Source organism: Mobula hypostoma, chromosome 9 (assembly GCF_963921235.1).
Source record: "Mobula hypostoma chromosome 9, sMobHyp1.1, whole genome shotgun sequence".
NCBI classification, from domain to species: domain Eukaryota; kingdom Metazoa; phylum Chordata; class Chondrichthyes; order Myliobatiformes; family Myliobatidae; genus Mobula; species Mobula hypostoma.
Genome location: NC_086105.1, coordinates 40,083,993 through 40,099,559, shown reverse-complemented (window position 1 = coordinate 40,099,559; position 15,567 = coordinate 40,083,993). Strand labels below are relative to the sequence as shown.

The following is a 15,567-nucleotide window of genomic DNA, read 5'->3' as shown; positions in this document are numbered from 1 at the left end:
GTGGACCTGTGACTATGCTCCATTTTCCTCCCACATCCCAAAGTAAACATGGCTTGTTAGGTTAGTTGATCAATTGGTAGGAGGTGGAGATGATGGTCATGTGGGGAGAATAATGAAGGATCTTGACTGTTTATTTTCCTCCATAGCTGCTGCCTGTCTTGCTGAGTTCCTCCAGTGTTCTGTGTGTGTTTCTTATTGGGAAACCCTGATGCCCATGCAGTCATTGCACCTCCCCTCTCCGATGAGATGCTGGGTCTTCCCTCGGGAAGATTTCCTCATCCTGCTGTCCACACTGCTCTTCAAATTGTTCGTCAGGGACATCCAGTGCTAAGTTTCCTTGCTGCTCTTTTTACAAACTAGTGGTTGACTTGGTCTGGTGTACTGTACACACTGAATTCTCCGCAACCACTAGATGTATACTGCAAGAATCCGGAATGAGACAGGCACTAGTATATTTCCAGAAGCCAAGTCGTATTTTCCGCAAGCATTTTGTGTGGCTCTCGCTGGATTGATGCTCAGCTACTGTAGTGGACTGTGAATGAGCGAGACGAGAGGTTGGCTCTGTTTGCCAGGATCTCTCCCTTTGGGTAGTACTGGCTGCAAAAGTCCAGCAGTTTGTTCTCACTGATGTTTAAGGTGTTATGTTCCCCAGAAGCTTGGCATTCATGTGGATCCACAACCTGCTGAACATTGAGAAGAGGAAACCTTTCACGGTGAGGAGTGAGTCCACATTGTTCGGGGTTGATAGCTTGATCCCAGGTAAACCCCTGTGCCCAAGATTCTACTAGTTCCGGTTGAAATCTGTGACTCCATCTGCGACCAGGGTGCTCCATTGGTGCTGTGGCAAGCAGAACATCGGGACATTACAGGCTTTTCTGTTGCCACTTGAAAGGATCTAGAGGAGAAGTTGACAGGCGGCCTGATATTTGCCTCTGCAGGGAGAGAGAAGTAGAGGCACAATAATGTGGCTGAAGTCCTGGACCTCAGTGCTTACAGCCATGCAAGAGTTGAGCATGTGAATACATCATTCATCTGGACAATGCAGGTAAGGCTTTTTTTTTTGTGTGTCTCTGTTTGCTGTGAGCCGAGCTTTTGTTTCCTGCCCAACCCACGCAGAATGGCCTGGACAAACTAGTGTTACCAGCAGCAGCATCACTGAGGTACCTGTGCTGGAGAGGACCTCCAAGTTAATTTAAGCACACACACTGTGTAATCAGCCTGAAGCTGCACGGTCATATCTCCCAACATCACAGAGTATCCTTTTAAATTATTACAAAAGTTATAGATTATTGCTGTGTTCCCAAAAGCAGCCAACTTGCCTTGGTAAGGACAGAAATGGTTGTTGAATGAACAATGAGTAAATATACATTCAATTCTGGAAAAATGTCAGACATGCTGAAAGAAATGACCTTCTCAGTTCAATTTAGTGATGACAATAGTGCCACTGGGAAATGATTGACAGTATATTAACTTTTGTATGGTTGGTCCAGTTTCTGGATTCAACTGATTATTGCTGGTCTTATTAAATCATTAGCTAGTTTTTGCCTTTTAATGGCAAAATTATTGCCACTCTAATATCACCCAGAGCTTTGGAGTTATGCAGTTTAATGTGGAAAACCAAAAGTTGCTATGACCAATAATTCACCCTTTGCCTAGAGCACATATCGTGAGGCATTTTCCAATTGGATCATGGATGGCCATTTAAATGTCTGTGAATTTAAGCCATTGACAACCTAGTCCTATTGGGGGAAAATAAAAGACCCTGAAAATCTTGCATTTGTTTATTGAAAGTCTATAAATTTTCTATGCAGAATGTGCCTGACTTGTAGTCCAAACTAGTTCTAGGGTTCACTTGAGAATCAACTTTGGGTCAAGTTAGAGACAGGGATATAAATCTCGTATTTCATTGGCCACACCCTTTCTGATGCACTTTTTCATCTCTTGGCTAATGACTTTGTGATCTCCCATGCTCTTTTGAAAAGGACTTGTACCTTTATCTGCTTGAAGAGCGAGCTACTGAATGATCCAATCATACTCAACTAACTTTAGGACCCCTGTGGAGCCCTGCAAATGGACCACATACTGTGTGCTTCAGAGTCATAGTCCTGCTGATTGGTCAAGGAAAGGTATTTCATTTAAATGGTCCCATCAACACAGAAATTAGCAACAGGAGCACTGAGGTCCTTCATTGTTTATTACATTGATAGAGCTTGGAAAAATGTTTTCAATTATATTTTGTTATGAAAATCTGTTTAGAGGGCAGTTGTCTGAATAGTGGATGACTGGGCTGCCCTTTGGTTGCAAGTTGTTGTCTTTATCTCTGCTGTCACTTCAGCAATTGTGTACCTGCAGGACCACTAGCTTTTTAATCCAATAAATAGTAATTTTGCTGATGTCTGTGATATTTTCCCATAAAGCTTTTGCGAGAAAATATATACATCAAAGGTTCAATCTTCAATGACTCTTTCTATACAGTGTCCCTTAAAAATCCTGATTATTTATTATTTTAAACTTTCCTAACTCTCAATTAGTAGTCTTTCCAATTTCATGGCAGTGTGAAAATTTACAGTCTGAATCCTTGTGGTTTCTATCTTTCAACAAGCCTACAATTGAGACCAGGTACATAGAAACACAGAAAATAGGTGCAGGAGTAGGCCATTCGGCCCTTCGAGCCTGCACCGCCATTTATTATGATCATGGCTGATCATCCAACTCAGAACCCTGCACCAGCCTTCCCTCCATACCCCCTGATCCCCGTAGCCACAAGGGCCATATCTAACTCCCTCTTAAATATAGCCAATGAACCGGCCTCAACTGTTTCCTGTGGCAGAGAATTCCACAGATTCACCACTCTGTGTGAAGAAGTTTTTCCTAATCTCAGTCCTAAAAGGCTTCCCCTTTATCCTCAAACTGTGACCCCTCGTTCTGGACTTCCCCAACATGGGAACAATCTTCCTGCATCTAGCCTGTCCAATCCCTTTAGGATTTTATACGTTTCAATCAGATCCCCCCTCAATCTTCTAAATTCCAACGTATGAAAGTCCTGCCATCCCAGGAATCAATCTGGTGAACCTTCTTTGTACTCCCTCTATGGCAAGGATGTCTTTCCTCAGATTAGGGGACCAAAACTGCACACAATACTCCAGGTGTGGTCTCACCAAGGCCTTGTACAACTGCAGTAGTACTTCCCTGCTCCTGTACTCGAATCCTCTTGCTATAAATGCCAGCATACCATTCGCCTTTTTCACCACCTGCTGTACCTGCATGCCCACTTTCAATGACTGGTGTATAATGACACCCAGGTCTCATTGCACCTCCCCTTTTCCTAATCGGCCACCATTCAGATAATAATCTGTTTTCCTATTTTTGCCACCAAAGTGGATAACCTCACATTTATCCACATTAAATTGCATCTGCCATGAATTTGCCCACTCACCCAACCTATCCAAGTCACCCTGCATCCTCTTAGCATCCTCCTCACAGCTAACACTGCCGCCCAGCTTCGTGTCATCCGCAAACTTGGAGATGCTGCATTTAATTCCCTCATCCAAGTCATTAATATATATTGTAAACAACTGGGGTCCCAGCACTGAGCCTTGCGGTACCCCACTAGTCACTGCCTGCCATTCTGAAAAGGTCCCATTTATTCCCACTCTTTGCTTCCTGTATGCTAACCAATTCTCTATCCACATCAATACCTTACCCCCAACACCGTGTGCTTTAAGTTTGAACACTAATCTCCTGTGTGGGACCTTATCAAAAGCCTTTTGAAAATCCAAATATACCACATCCACTGGTTCTCCCCTATCCACTCTACTAGTTACATCCTCAAAAAATTCTACGAGATTCGTCGGACATGATTTTCCTTTCACAAATCCTTGCTGACTTTGTCCAATTATTTCACTACTTTCCAAATGTGCTGTTATCACATCCTTGATAACTGACTCCAGCAGTTTCCCCACCACCGACGTTAGGCTAACCGGTCTATAATTCCCCGATTTCTCTCTCCCTCCTTTTTTAAAACGTGGGGTTACATTAGCCACCCTCAAATCCTCGTGTACATTGATTACTAACTATTCCAATCTCACAGTTATATCCTCTTACCTGCACACTTGGTAGTAACTTATTCTCCAATAATGGGACAGTTTCACTAGTACTTCAGCTATGCCTTCTGCTGTAATAATTTTTGAATGTCCTTAACAATTATTTCTCCATGTCATTTTTAATTAATTATTCAAATGTCTTTAATATTTGTCAGCAATCTGCTTTCATAAAAGTATTCAACATAGTTCTATATTACCATTATTAAAATAAATGTGTTTCTACTTTAAATCTCTGTGTTACTTGTTTGTCATCTATAGTGATATACTTTTGATACCCCACTGAGAATACATCAACAGTATAGCATGGTGTTTGTTACAATGAATTTTTTGGTAGCTCAGTCTGATGTACAGTGATGGGTTACATCTGTCCTTGAGAAAATTTTTGATCTGGATCATGCCTTCTTCCAGAGTATGTAGCTGGTCTATCTCCAAATTCTCTTTTACAGGTGATTCAGTAAAATTGAATGTAGCACTAACATTAGACAGTTGTTTCAGGACAGGAAGGATGCTGTGATATCTCTGGCAAATATGAACATTTTGTTCTTAAACTCCTGATTGCTGACAGATGTGCTCCTCATAACGTGTTACTGGCACAGTCCCAATAATGACAGCCACTGATAACCAGCTGATAAACCTTGTATTTTAATTCTTCCACAGTAGCCACAAATGTAAAAACATCAGTTGCAACAAAATCACACATCATCTGGGTCTTTCCTCTGTGCAGTCTTTAAAAGCTACTGTTCCTGTTGCACAAAGTGTTAAAATTGCATGCTGTTATTTGTAAAAATTACATCACATAGGTCATTAATAAACACCTGACATGAGATTTAGAATCACAGCTGAATTAGACATATTTTAAACATTAATAAAATGCCAGCTACAACAACAATGTAATCAGAACATCAAAAAAAGACTAGAAAAGACTCTGTAGTAAAATATAAAAATCTAGAATTATAAATAGAAATTTGGTCCATAGAATGGTTCATTGTTCTACTATTTACACTATGTATTAGAAGATTAATTTTCTTTCTTTAATAAAGCAATGTCCATATTTCCAGACTTAATCAGCACTAACCCTTCCTCTTTCTGTGCATTATCTATCTTGTCTTATTGGGCGCTGCTGAGTGATTGCCTTGTAAAGTTGTTGATATCATGGAAAATAGGAAGAAGGTAAGACTTGGGCAGTTGCAATTTGGGAACCATTGATGGTGTGGTCACTATCAAAGCCTCTTCATGAATGAATGTCGCCCTCCCTCCCACCCCCTGCCCCTTTTCTAACTCCGGTACAAACTGGAAGCATACCATGAAACAGGACACTGAACATGCTGAATATGCGACTACAGTGAACACCAGTCAGGCCAGAATGACGCAATTCACATACTGCACAATTTCGGCTAAGAATTTTTTTTATATGATGTCATCCACGGGTCATCATCCAATGATGACATAAAATGGATATTAGCAGTCCACAGTGGATACCTGTATAGCTAACAAGATCTTAAACAGGATTCTGTGTTGATAAAAACATCCATTTCACTGTTACACCAGAGACTCCATGCTTTCTGCCCCATTGTAATCTTCAGCAGACAGAGCAAGGCCATTGGTTTCCAGTATAGCGGCAGTGGTTTTGTCTTCCCTTGAGTTGACCAGGCTGAGTACAGCTTTGTATAAAAATTGGAACTGGTCCTGTAAGGAGATAAAAGATCCCATTCTTTTTGTGACACTCTCAAAAGTAAATTTTGCAACATTCAATAGATAAAGAACAACAATGTGAAGTCTTTTCCCTTATTTCTCCAAATTGGCATTAAGATCAGCCCTTCTCCATCCGTTCACCCCCAAACTCACCCCAAATTGTTGATGATGTATTAAAGCAAACACCAGAAATGTCATATCTTTATTTCCCTTATTTTGAATGCCCTCGTAGGTAATAATAAAAATAGGCCACTTCTGTCTGATTATTATTACTATTTTGTAGCATACGGATTAGATTATGAGGACACTCAGTCGCGGCAACTGTGATTGGTCCGCTTGGTAGCATTGCATTTTTTCCTACGCTGCAATAGCTTCCCATTGGGCGACTGAAGGGCAGGGAAGGAATTCTGGCTTCAATGCTTTCCATAAAGTTTTACAGACCTCCGAAATTATGGAGGGCCCTGTGCTTGATGCCAGTTTGTAGCTAGCTGCTACAGCCTGTTGACTTCCACCTGAAGCTAAAATTCGAATGGTGATTGCCAGTCTCTGAGTATACTGTGCGTACACTGATGCAAAACAAATGGTTGGAGACGATGAACCAAATCGTCAAATCTACCTGCCGACATCCGAAAATGTTTGAAATGCATTTCCTTGTCCATGGCTCTCAGTGGTCGGACAAGCACAGAAAATTCACCCTCCTTCAGTTTCAATCACCATTGTTTGAAGTTTGAGTTTCTTCGTGTTGAGTTTCAACATGAAGAAACTCAACACAGTGGCATAGAAACCCCACCACCAACTAGCGTTTTGACGGTGAATTGCAGAGCGATGCAGACACACCAACGCACAAGTATAAATGCTAACAGCGTAGCCCACTTGCTTAGGCTACAGTGTAAGCTAGTATGCACAAGTATAAATCAGCCTTTACTAAAAATATTTTAATGTTTCTTGTCTAAGGCTTCCAGTCCTGCCAAAGGGTTTCGGCCCGAAACATCAACTGTACTTTTTCCATGGATGCTGCCTGGCCTGCTGAGTTCCTCTAGCATTTTATGTGTGTTGCTCGGATTTCTAGCATCTGCAGATTTTCTTGTGTTAATGTTTCTTGGTTTATTTTTCTCTAAACTGCCTGTGCTACACCATTAATATTTTTCACTGATTCCAGAAAGCAACTTTAGTACACTGCACCCTGCAGGAACTCAGAAAGCACCAGCCCTCCCTTCCTGTCATCGTTTCTGCTTTGCAAAATCGATCGCTGCAGAATTCAGTACCAGAGGATTTATCCTGCTCTCTAACCTCAGCTACTTTATAACATTTTCTAGTCCCTAAAGCTTATGGTGTAAACTTCTAATCAGTGGCAACAAGTCAAATGTCCTCTGCCTGATCCATAAAGAAAATGTCAGACTGCATTCATTTTTGCCTAGTATCAGTCTCCTTCTGAATTAAATGGGTTTTGATATGAACAATATTGAGTGGTTAGTGACTTACGATATCGGTGAATATGCCAGGCCTCATTAAATTGATCATTTTAGCCACTTGATAAACATCCACTGAGTTTTCACTCTCCAGCTGATCCATCAGTTTGGTCAAAGCACAGAAGGTGCCAGCCGTAATACCCCCGTGCCTGTAGAATTGATGAAAATAGATGTTTTAAATTCTTTTTAGTATCTACACAAAAATCATTACTATGTTCTGCAGTGCAACTGCAATCTAGGCTAAGTTTATGTTTATAAAATGCAATGCAACCTGTTTGTCCTTCCCTCAGCTCAACAAAGAAGTTCAGGTAAGTGTGAAGCAAGTTTAATGATACTGTATAATTAGAAAAATATTACTACACTTGGGTTGAGAAGGTAAGGGCTATTTTAACCTTTTTTTCTTTAGCAGAATCTATTCAAGTATTTCCAGGAAGTCAAGCAACAGCATACAGTCTTGTTTCTGCCACTCCAACAAAAGGACAACAGGGCAAAGGTGATATTTTCCATTGCTATGAAAATCCCTTTGTAAAGAAATGCACCTTGTGCAAGTGGTTTAAAAGGAGAAAGGGGATCTTACTCATCATGAACAATTATTGGCCCATCTCTAGTAGCAGCAGCATCCCGTATCAAATTGAGGAGCTCAAAGGTTTTGCTTATTGGACCATCTGGATTGGGCCACCTTGGAGACTGGTAGTGTCTTACTTCAAGTACATAGTCATCCTGCAGCAGAGGGAATTGAAAAATAAATAAGCATTGCAAATACTACAGCTGTTATTCTCTGATGAAAAGTGTACTACTTGTATAACAGAGTTTTTGGCGTAACCTTAAAGTTGATCTATTGAGACATTCTACACTGTTGGTTGTGTATTTCCCAAACTCAACAAAGCCCAAGGTCTAATTTTTGGATTGTGAAATTTTAATGTGATAAGCCAACATGTCTGGGAATCTTCTTAAGCACTGATGAAATATTCTGATTTATTGTAAATATCAGTTGTATGCTATCCAAACTCAACAAACTCAAGGACTAATTTGTTGATTGTGAAATTTGATGTAATAAGTCAACATGCCTGGGCATCTTGAAAAAGTGATGTACTATTCTGATTCATTGTAAATGTCACCTTCAACACATTCACATAAGGAAAAAAAAATGAAGGAGAATAATTCTTTAGCATTCTGGGTATTCTTTCAGCAAATGCTCTACCAGTAAACTTCAGTGAGTGGCCTCATGCACATTCCATTTTCTGCACCTACATAGCATGGTTACATAGGTGTTTCTCAGGACCATCAGTAGATATATTTAGTGCTGAGCTAGAAGAAGGTCATAAGACATTGGAGCAAAATTGGGCAATTCGATCATGGCTGATTTATTTTCCCTCTCAACGCCATTCTCAAAACCTTTTGCCCTTACCAATCAAGAACCTATCAACCTCTACTTCAAATATGCCCAATTATTTATCCTCCACAGTCATCTGTGACAATGAATTCCACAAATTTACCAGCTGCTGGCTAAGGAAATTTCTTCTCATCTCTGTACTGAAGGGTTGTTCTTCTATTCTGAGGCTGTGCCGTTTGGTCCTAAACTCTCCCACTATTGGAAACATTCTTTCCATATCAAACAACAGGAATTCTGCAGATGCTGGAAATTCAAGCAACACACATCAAAGTTGCTGGTGAATGCAGCAGGCCAGGCAGCATCTGTAGGAAGAGGTGCAGTCGACGTTTCAGGCCCAGACCCTTCGTCTTTCCATATCCACTAGTTCTAGGCCTTTCAGTGTTAGGTATGTTTCAATGAGATACCCCCTGCATTAATCTAAATTCCAGTGAGTTTAGGCCCAGAACCATCAAATTCTCCTCATATGTTAATGGTTTCATTCGAGGGATCATTCTCGTAAACCTCCTCTGGACCCTCTCCAATGCCAGTACATCCTTCCTTAGATACAGGGCTCAAAATGGTTCACAATACAGTATTCCAAATGCAGTCTGATCGATGATACCTTATAAAGTCTCAAACATTATATCCTTGCCTTTATTTTCTAGTCTTCTTGAAATGAATGCTAACATTACATTTGCCTTCCTTACTACTGACTCAGCCTGTAAGTTAACCTTTAGGAAATTCTGAACTAGGATTCCCAAGTTTTGTTGACCTCCAATTTCTGAATTTGTTTCCTGTTTAGAAAATACTCCATGCCTTCATTTGTTGTACCAAAGTGCATTACCATAAATTTCCCAACACCATTCCATCTGCTATTTCCTTGCCCATTCTCCTCATCTGTCTTTGGACTCCGTGTTTCCTTCTGCAGCCTCCGTGTTTCCTCAGCACTATCTGCCCCTCCATCTATCTTTGTAGCATCCACAAACTTGGCCGTAAAGTCATCAACTCCATGCTCCAGCTCATTAACATATAATGTGACAATAGCGGACTCAACAAGATTTAATAGGATGTGCAAAACTCTATGACCACAGAGGCAGGTTGAAAGGACTAGTCAAAAGAAAGGGACAGTGAGATGGGGAGAGTTAGGGAGCTAAATCTAGTGTTTTAAGATCCAGCCAGCTGAACTTGTGACTTGATAGCGAAGTGATGAAAAGCTACAGACCACTTTCAGGCGATGCATGTAAGCCTTATGCTGCTACTAATTTTTATGCTCTGTGTTCAGTATTAAGTTTTAAAAAAACTCACTCATTCCAAAGTTAAATTTGAAAATAAAGATGCGAGATTGAATAGTTTGATACTGGCTTGTGTATCACAATTTAGTTAAAGTAAAACCAAATCCTACCGAAACAGGACCAAATAATGTACTGTTTCTAATTTATAGAAAATGAATTGTGGAGCAAGTGTTAGACTAAGATAATTATTTCTTTAAATGAATGAAAAAATCTTGTATTTTATTGTCAATGTCTCAATGAGGTGGAGTTTAACAGTGTGAGGGGAGGTGTGAACAATCTAGAGAAGCAAATGGGTGTTGAGGTGTTGGCCACTAATGGGAAGGACCACAAATTATGCAGATCTAATGAGTCAAGGAAAGAAAGCTATGCTGTTGGTGACTCGTATAAAATCCACCTGGTCAACACCATTCTGAACTAATGAGTTGTCAGATGAAAGGGGGAGAAAGAGAGAGATGGAGAGACTTAGAGAGCTCAGTGGAATGGGAAGCACAAAAAGCTGCCAAAGTGCTCAAGGCCCTAGTCCCTCAAAACTTTTCTGGATGAGAGAAAGCAGGGCAATGGTAAGAACGCCAACATCCAAACTACTATTTTAAATGCAATGGTGGCCCAGTACATACAGTAGGATCATCATTGTGAAAATAGCACTATGGCTTGTGTTTCGGCAGGCAATTCAAATCAAATCAAGCTTAATTATCGTTCAACCATACACGGATGCTGCCAAACAAAAGAACGTTTCCTCTGGATCCAACGTGTAAAACATACACAGCACATACAAAGTAGCAAGCAAAAAAGAAATAGTCACGCAAAAAATATATATAGTCCTAAATTGCATCATTCTCATTTCAAGTTTATAATTCTTTACCTGTGTTGCTTCCAGAATGAAATCCTTGATGGTAAGCTGTTCTTCATTGGAAAGACACAGGTGGCTCTCATTGATTAGACTCACAGTAAATGCTTCATAATTCATTGGGCCATCCTTCTTTGGCCAATATGTGGTCTGAAAAATGTGAAGTTGACATCTGTATGAATATCCCAGCCACTGGGCTTTATAATTATCCTAAAGAAAACATGCAATTCATCACATAGCTGTAGTTCAATAATTGCAGGGAAGGATCACCACTGAATCAAATAGTTGTAGGTTCAAACTTTCCCGCAGAAGCTTAAGCAAGAAAGCAGCTGACGGACTCTGTAGGAATCAGGTGCCTTTCCAGAGAGGCATTAAACTGACTGACTGCCTTTTCTGAAGGATGGAAACACTACAAACCTCTTTTTGGAAGGCCAGCGAATTTCTCCCTTTTTTCCTGGACAATATTTAGGTTTGAGTTTCTGCAACTACGACAGGTTATCTGATCAATTTGGAGTAGCGAGAGAGAGACACCATTGCAAGGTAGAAAACACTTGAAAAGAACAATTCTCATTGGGACTGAGTTATATTTGAGCCAATAAAAATAAGGGAGGTGTAAATGGAGCAGCCATTGTTGGAGAGGGCCAGTATTAGAGTGAGAAGCTTTGGATCAACAGGCTTTGGTGAGAACAGAGCTGGGAAAGCACAGGCTGAGGTTCTATGAAACTAAGTTGTCTATTAGTACACAGCTAGTGCACTGAGAATGGGTCCAGAGTTTGTGCTATGTTCTTAGTGTGAGATGTGGGAACTCTGATAACTATATCCGCATGAAGTGCATCGAGCTGCAGCTCATTTGAGACTGTGTTAAGGAACTGGAGCTGCAGCTCGATGACCATTGGCTCATATGGGTGAATGAGGAGGTGATAGATAAGAGCAACAAGAAGGTAGTCACCCCAAAGTAGCAGGAGGCAGGTACATGGGTGACTGCCAGCAGAGGGAAAGGAATAGGCCGCCAGTGCAGAGTACCCCAGTGGCTGTTCCCCTCATTTAAAAGTATACCACTTTGGATACTGTTGGAGAGGATGACCTACCCAGGGAAGTCACAGTGACGAGGTTGCTGGCACTGAGTCTGATTCTGTTGCTCAGAAGCGAAGTGTGAAGAAGACTGCAGTACCAGTAGGGGATTCCATAGCTAGAGAAGGAGGCAGATGTTTCTGTGGACATGAAAGAAAGAAACCCAACGAGTATTTTGCCTTCCAGGTGCTAGGCTCAGAGGTGTCTCAGACTGGATCCATGGTATTCTAAGCGGGGAAGGTGAGCAGCCAAAAGTCGTGGAACAGATTGGTACCAATAACATACTGTAGATAGGAAAAGGGAGGAGATCTGGATGAGAGAATATAGGGAGTTAGGTAGAAAGTGGAAAAGCAGCATCTCCAAGGTGGTAATCTCTGAATTGCTGCCAGTGAGGTTAAGAATAGGATGATTTGGTAGATGAATACATGGCTGAGGAATTGGTGCAGGGGCAGGATTTCAGATTTCTGAATCATTGGGATCTCTTATAGGGAAGGTATGGCCTGTACAAAAAGGACAGTTTACACCTGAACTTGAGGGGTACCAATATCCTTGCAGGAAGGCTTAGAAGATCTGTTGGGAAGGGTTTACACTAATTTGGCAGAGGGCTGAGGATGGGCAGTTGGTATACAAGTAGATGCAGTGTGTAATGAGACTGTGAGGAAGGACAGGCAGATGGTATGGCAAAATTGCACCAAATGGAATTTGTTTAAGCGTAGCATGGGGGTAAAATCTAAACAGGTGAATACAAGACTGATGGTGTTATATTTGAATGCACACAGTATACGGATTTAGGTAGGTGATCTTGTAGCGCTGTTAGGCATTGGCAGGTATGATATTGTGGGCATCTCTGGGTCATGGCTGAAAGAAGGTCATAGTTGGGAGCTTAATGTCCAAGGATACACCTTGTATCTAAAAGACAGGCAGGAAGGCAGAGGGGGTGGGGTCACTGTTGGTTTAAAAAAAATGAAATCAAATCCTTAAAAGGAAGTGACTTAGATTGGAAGATGTAGAATCCTTGTGGGTAGAGTTAAAAAATGAAAGGGTAAAAAGACCCTGATGGGAGCTATATACAGAGCTCCAAACAGCAGCCAGGATGTGGGTTACAAATTACAATGGGATAGAGGAAAGTTACGTAAAAACGGCAATGGTGTGATAGTCTTGGAAATTTCAATATGCAGGTAGGTTGGGAAAATTATTTTGGTGCTGGATCCCAAAAGAGGGAATTTTTAGAATGCATACAAGATGGCTTTTTAGAGCAACTTGTGGTTGAGCCCATTGAGGGAAAGGGAATTCTGGATTGGGTGTTCTGTTATGAATCAGAGAGCTCAAGGTAAATGAACTTGATCATAATATGACCAAGACTATGAGGAGAGATTGAGTTGCCTGGGACTATACTCTCTGGAATTCAGAAGAATGAGAGGGCATCTTATAGAAACATACAAAATTTTGAAAGGGATATATAAGACAGAAGTAGGAAAGCTGTTTCCATTGGTAGGTGAGACTAGAACTAGGGGACACTGCCTTAAGATTCAGTGGAGAAGATTTAGGACGGAGATGAGGAGAAACTGTCTTTCCCAGGGAAGCAGTTGAGGCTTCTTCACTAAATATATTTAAGAAACAGTTAGATAGGCTTTTACATAGTAAGGGAATTAAGGGTTATGGGAAAAAGGCAGATAGATGGAGCTGAGTTTACGGACAGATCAGCTTATTGAATGGCGGGGCAGGCTCGATGGGCCAGATGGCCTACTCCTGCTCCTATTTCTTAAGTTCTTATAATATGATAGAATTCACCCACAGTCTGAGCAGGCAAAGATAAATTTAGATGTATCATTATTACTGTGGAGTAAAGGGAATTACAATGCATGAGAGAGGAGCTGGCCAAAGCTGACAGGAAGAGAACACTAACAGGGATTTTGGCAGAACATCAATGGCTGGTGTTTCTGGGAGCAATTCAGAAGATGCAAGATAGATATTCTAAAGGGAGGTCATGTAACCATGGCTGGCAAGGGAAGTCAAATACAACATTAAAGCAAAAGAGAGGTCATATAATATAGCAAAAAACAGTGGGAAGTTAGAAGACTGGGAAGCCTTTAGAAACCAACAGAAGGCAACTACACATACAACATACACAAAATGCTGGAGGAAATTCGCAGGCCAGGCAGCATCTGTGGAAAAGAGTAAACAGTTGACGTTTTGGACCAAGACCCTTCATCAGGACTTTCCCATTGATGCTGCCTGGCCTGCTGAGTTCCTCCAGCATTTTGTGTGTGTTGCTTGGATTTCCAGCATCTTGTTTGTGTGAAGGCAACTGAAAAGCCATAAGGAGAGAAAAGATATATAGAGTAAAAGAGATGTAAGAATGGATATCAAACAAATGGAAAATCATGCTGGAGAGGTAGTAATTGGGGACAAAGAAATGGTGGAGTAACAAGTATTTTGAGTCAGTCTTCACTGTGGAAGACACTAGCAGTAGGCTAGAAATTTGAGAGGGTCAAGAGGCAGAACTGAGGGTAGCTGCTGTTACTAAGGAAAAGGTGCCTGGGAAGCTGAAAGGTCTGAAGGGATAATAAATCAACCATGACGGAATGGCAGAGCAGACTCAATGGACTGAATAGCCTAATTCTGCTCCATGTATTTTAGTCTTTTGGTCTTATTATTTGTCTCATTGTTAGTGGCAGCTTCTTGTACACAAATTGGGTGCTTTATTTTACAAGAGGAACACAATTTAAATTATTTTCATTAGCAGTGATGCACTTTGGAATAATGAGGCCCTTAAAGGTGACACAAAAATATAAGTTTGTTTCTCATCTCAATAGCAAATACAATCACAATTCATTCAAAATTCATAGGATTAGACCACGAAGCAGTAGAGAACAAAAAACTTATCTTCTACTCTTATGGGATGACTTTGGATGCAGTTTGTCCATTTGAAAGGTCAGTGGCAGAAATTCTCGCAATTATTTAGAGCAATGAGCACTGTGGCTTTCTATGGGAAACATATGCAGTATTTTTAATATTGGTTGGCTTTTGTCATCGCACATTGTACATTGCAGAAAACAAAACACTCCTTCTCCGTCAGTTGGTTTGTAATTGATGCAGTGCCCTTGCTCTCCAGTACGGCAATGGCACTGAATTGTATAACCTGCTCAATAAATGGCCAAACTAGAGAACTAAGGGATGTTACTGAAGCCATCAGTATGAACATCATCCAGAACAACCACTGTCAGTGGATTCTCTGAGGTAATATCGGATTTCAGTGACCTGCCTTGCATCAACTACACATTGAATTGAGTACACCTAGTTTATATGCACATTAATGACTCCACCACTCGGACTTATGCAGCTGTGTGAGGCAGTGGAATCATTACAATAAAGTTAGTTATAAAAATAGCATCATACCAGTCCTTGGTTATCTGGCAGCATGACTATAACTTGAGCATTGTAGTCCCATATCATTCGCCAGAAGTCCTTTGTAGTATGTGGCAGTGGATGTTGGGTGATGATGAACTCATCAATTCGATGAAATCCCTTAAATAGCCAGAGTGAACAAATGGTCAGGAGAGGTCCTCAGATATAAATCATTCACTGTGTTGATTAATACATGCAAAGTGGCCAAAACAAAAATATGAAATAAAGCAGACCAAACGTTGCAAATGTGAAGCCAACCATGGTTCCTGTAGTCTGTATTGAGGCTGTATCCATGTCAGAACTTAAACTTTTC

The 15,567-nt window shown here is 40.8% G+C and overlaps 1 protein-coding gene across 4 annotated transcripts in view; it reads right to left on the bottom strand.

Moving 5' to 3' along the window:
• Nucleotides 1–4,727: 4,727 nt before the first annotated feature.
• Nucleotides 4,728–15,567, bottom strand: part of ptprz1a (protein tyrosine phosphatase receptor type Z1a) — a 265,905-nt gene continuing 255,065 nt past the window's right edge. For 3 of the 4 annotated variants that reach the window (XM_063058125.1, XM_063058124.1, XM_063058127.1), the window contains 5 exons: nucleotides 15,246–15,374; nucleotides 10,791–10,925; nucleotides 7,842–7,984; nucleotides 7,278–7,413; nucleotides 4,728–5,789 (listed from right to left, as the gene is read on the bottom strand). In XM_063058125.1, coding sequence (XP_062914195.1) covers nucleotides 5,643–5,789; nucleotides 7,278–7,413; nucleotides 7,842–7,984; nucleotides 10,791–10,925; nucleotides 15,246–15,374 — 690 coding nt within the window. In that variant the 3' untranslated portion in view covers nucleotides 4,728–5,642. Of the gene's footprint in view, nucleotides 5,790–7,277; nucleotides 7,414–7,841; nucleotides 7,985–10,790; nucleotides 10,926–15,245; nucleotides 15,375–15,567 lie in introns of those variants that run through there. The other variant, XR_010019227.1, reaches the window with a different exon arrangement.